The sequence below is a fragment of the Hipposideros armiger genome, unplaced genomic scaffold, assembly GCF_001890085.2.
Source record: "Hipposideros armiger isolate ML-2016 unplaced genomic scaffold, ASM189008v1 scaffold_17, whole genome shotgun sequence".
In the NCBI taxonomy this organism is placed as follows: domain Eukaryota; kingdom Metazoa; phylum Chordata; class Mammalia; order Chiroptera; family Hipposideridae; genus Hipposideros; species Hipposideros armiger.
The window spans coordinates 608909-612905 of NW_017731367.1; the positions used below are offsets into that span (position 1 = coordinate 608909).

The window sequence follows — 3997 nt, forward strand, 5'->3', positions numbered from 1 at the left end:
TGCTCTCAGTCCTCCCAAATCAGAGTGCTCAGCACCAGAAGTGCTGTTCCGCAGATACATGTGCTCCTCCAGGCAGATGTTAGCTGCCCCTCCTCCCAGGCTCCAGGAACCCTTTGCCCATCTTGTCTTTTCACCCTGTGCCCATCTCTAAAAAGAACTCAGCTCCCCCTTCAAGTGTCCCCGCCCAAGAATCCCCCACAGAGAAACGTGTACACGGCATAAGGGGTTCTATTAGAGTGAATTCGATTTGACCACAGGTCTTTGTTAACTAAAGTGTTAACAGCTTACATAAGACAGACGTTTATTTCCCTCTGTTCATCAAATCTGCAGGTGGTTGGTGCAGGGCTGACCGGGTGGCCTCTGTGTCAGGGACCCATACTGCCTCTATCTTATTGTTTTCCTGCACTCATTTTTCCTGGACTTTCTCTAAGCAAGGGCTGCAAATACTCAGGGGAGAGAGTCACTTAACTTTATTTACCAGAAACGTCCGAGCCTGGACAAGACGCTGCTTACACTGCGGGCTACTCCAACATCTCTGCCTGCTTTGGCACCTCCCCCCAGATCTTGGCGGGCCCTCCTGGGACCTGGTGCAGGCTCAGAGTCAAAGCAGACCAAGGCCAATGCCCTGCCTTGCAGTGGGAAGGAGGAGGGGGTGGAAGGACTGGAAGCTGGGGCAGTGTCTGTGATTCTCCTGGTTGGGATGGAGCGGGCTCTGCCCGCAGGAAGCCTGTTCGAGTCCAGACTCTTCCTTGCAAGTCAAGTGATCAGTTTGAACACGTTCAGCAAAGAAGGAGCCTTTATCCCACACATACAGGGACGTTTTAGAAAGCCAAGGGCAGGGTGCAGCCTCCTCAAGGACTGGAATCAGACACAGGGCCCCTAGACTCCAGGGAGAACCCTCCCACTGGGCTTAGCTCTGTGCAGGCCACCCACTGCTCCCGGCTCACATGGCTAGAGAGAACTGCCTTTCAGTCCCAATCCCATAGAGAGCCGGAGGCAGAGCCCAGAGAAGAGAAACAGAAGCACCGCGAGCCGAGGCCCATTGCTGGGGTGGGACTTCCAGCTCTGTCTCAGGGAAGAGGCTCCACCTCTGACTCCCCTGTGATGTGAGCCACAAAATCCCTCTGGCTTGAGCTGTTTTGAGACGGATTTCTGTCACTGGCCACGGTGTAGTTCAGGTCTGACTTTTAAGAAGTTGAAGTTGTGGAGGGCGGGGTGGACGGCAGGGGCCCCAACCAAAGTGGGGGAGCTTGCAGTGGAGAGAGCTTGCGACTTGGGAGAGCAGAGGGCAGCCTGGGCAGCTGTGCCCGAGGCAGCTCCAAAGCCTTTGTCCCGACTTCCTTCCTAGGGTCGGGGGTGGGGGCGAGGGGGCCAGTGATGCCCAGGCCGCGTGGGAGGTGACCATCTCCGCTCCAGAGCGCGTGTGATTTCTGGGAACCTGTCGGCGCTCTGACAGCTGGGCTGGCACCGCCAGAGTCCGGGTTCCTGGAAGTCACCTCCTGGGGCAGGCAGGGGTGCGCCTGGGGCCAGGCGGGACCCGAATCTCCGCCCCAGCTCGGCCCAGGTCGGATTGTGATAGCTGCTGCCTTAAGACTCTACCTAAGACCCCCTGACTGATCGCACGCTTCCCTGGGCGGAGGTCACTGCAGTGACCCCGCCCCAAGATTCCGGTCACTGGGTAGCAACTGCGGGCCCTGTGCTCGCTCTCTCTCGGGGCGGCGGTCGCCGAGGTGACCACTAGCGCGGAGGGCCAGGGCGGGGCCGCGGCTGCACCGGGCTCCCGCGCCAGCCGGGCGGGCGGCGTCTGGGCGGCTTCCTGGGGCTGCGCGGCCCGTTGCTCCTGCCGAGAGGTTTATCCCCGGCGAGGCGCCAGGCCCGGTGGAGGGTCACTCCCGCGCCCGCCCAGAGCCCGCTCTGTCCAGCGGACCTGGCCTTGGGGCACGAGAGGCTCCCGGCCCTCTCCCCGAGACCTTCGGTCCAGCGGGTCCCACACTTGGAGTGCCCACCCCCAGACTTGCTGATTAGGCAGGTCTGGGTGGGGCCTGAGGATACGCATTTCTAAGGTGCCAGGTGCTGCTGCTGTGGCCGCCCTAGGGACCACACTTGGAAAGCCAGTGGGACGCCTTTCCAAATTCTCCTCACCGCCCATGTCTGTTAGCAGTGAAAGTCTTCACGCCAGGGGCAGGAAGGAGTGCTCAGGCTCAGTGAGCTCATGGGTCATTCATTACAAGTGGGGAGTAGGGTAAAGAGGGCGATTTAATGTTACTATGTGCACTATCATCCTGAGTTTTTTTTTATTGATAAGATTAATCCAACTATTTATTCAGTCACCCAGTTATCACTGTGTCTCATACACACCCCTCTCTAGTCCAAGTATAGGCCTCACCATGAACACACAAATGATACCGTGAAGTTGGTTTGGGACAAGTAGTGCTGGTGTTTAGGTTCAGATGAGGCCGGGACGAGCTTAGTGGCTCCCAGGAATCCCATCGTAAGCATTCCATCCTAAAGACAGGGCTGGCTACACAAAACTCAGGATGTTCAGTGTGTGCCATGTTTGTTGGTCCTCCAGGTGTGTCAACCTGCCAGGAAACCACCCAAATTCAGTCACTTCAGCATCTACTCTTCTAGTTCAGGCCTCTGTGCTCACATCACATGCCCTGCAATGTGCCTTTTTAAACTTGCTTAAATATTAGCGATATTCCACACTAAAAATCCTAGAGTGTTTGTATCCAGGAACACCACTGATGGGCCCCACCAATCTCTCGCAGAGGTATGCTTGCTTTGAAGGGATCTGGAAGTCCATTTTAAGGCCTGGGTCTTTCTGTCAACCTCGTCCAGGCCACAGAACTACTGGGGACTGTGANCCCTGGGTTAAGCTTGCAGATACTCCTTAACGATTCTAGTTATCTCTGTCCTTTGTAATGCACACTACTATTGCTGTCCTCATTCAGGCCTCAGACTAACCTGAAGGAATAGATCAGGAAGATCTCAGCCCCTTCTTACAGTGGAACAGCCTGGTTAAGTCACCAGTGTAGCATCACTCAGGCATGAATGCCCAGGTTTCCTGACTCTCACCTAGTAAAGTGTAGCTCTAGCCCAGTTCTTTGCTTCCAAATCATCCATGTGGTCTTAAGGTACCATTTAACCATTTAGCAAGTACGCACTCTGGATTCTGGAGCAGTCTGGAATGTGAGTGCAGCTTGTGCCTCTTTATTCCCTGCTGTGTGTTGACAGCTGTCCATTGGAGGCATCATCATTCTGAAGGATACCAGTGAAGACACGGAAGAGCTGGTGGAACCTGTGGCAGCCCATGGCCCGAAAATCGAGGAGGAGGAGCAAGAGCCAGAACCCCCAGAACCATTTGAGTATATTGATGATTAAGGACCAGAGGTGTGTGTGCAACAAACATTTTACACGGTGGTTTTCTGCAGGGACATTGCCTCACTTCTCCCCCTTTCTTCTGTGCTTAATCCCAGTTTACCGAAACAGTATTAAAAATTTCCCCCTTTTTGACCTCTTCTTCCAACTCCTTTTTCTTTCTTTGTTGGCTCTCTACCTATAGTGTACTAACAGTGCTATTCAAAGTGGCTGAGTGTTCTGTAGGTCCATGAGGAGGCAGAGAGCTGCTTCAGAATATAAATCTCTCGGTACTTTTATTGAGAAAGCTTTACTATCCCCTGGCCCCCAAAGAAGTCGGCTGAACTGATGACAGTTGGCTCAACAATGGAGTCGATTTACATTTTGATGTGAGCTCCTTGTTGTGGGTCAGTTATAGTTTGTGGACTAGCACTGGTCCATAGATTACACCTTAAGAAGCATAGGCCTATACTTCTCACTGATTCTCCTCTCTCTCCCTTTCCTTTGGCAATACTTTTGGCACTAAAAGCCATAACATTCATTTATTCAGTGAAGCTATTGAACATCTAATGTATTTTAGGGTCAGTTAGTCTATAACACAAAGCATTCATTTGGAAAGATTATTATGCTACTTCTC

At 53.4% G+C, this 3997-nt stretch overlaps 1 protein-coding gene across 1 annotated transcript in view; it reads left to right on the plus strand.

The window, feature by feature from the left end:
* Positions 1-3525, plus strand: part of PSMD1 (proteasome 26S subunit, non-ATPase 1) — a 118342-nt gene extending 114817 nt beyond the window's left edge. The window contains exon 21 of the mRNA XM_019628216.1: positions 3238-3525. Within this exon, the coding sequence (XP_019483761.1) occupies positions 3238-3384 (147 nt within the window). The 3' untranslated portion in view covers positions 3385-3525. The remainder of the gene's footprint in view (positions 1-3237) is intronic.
* Positions 3526-3997: the final 472 nt, after the last annotated feature.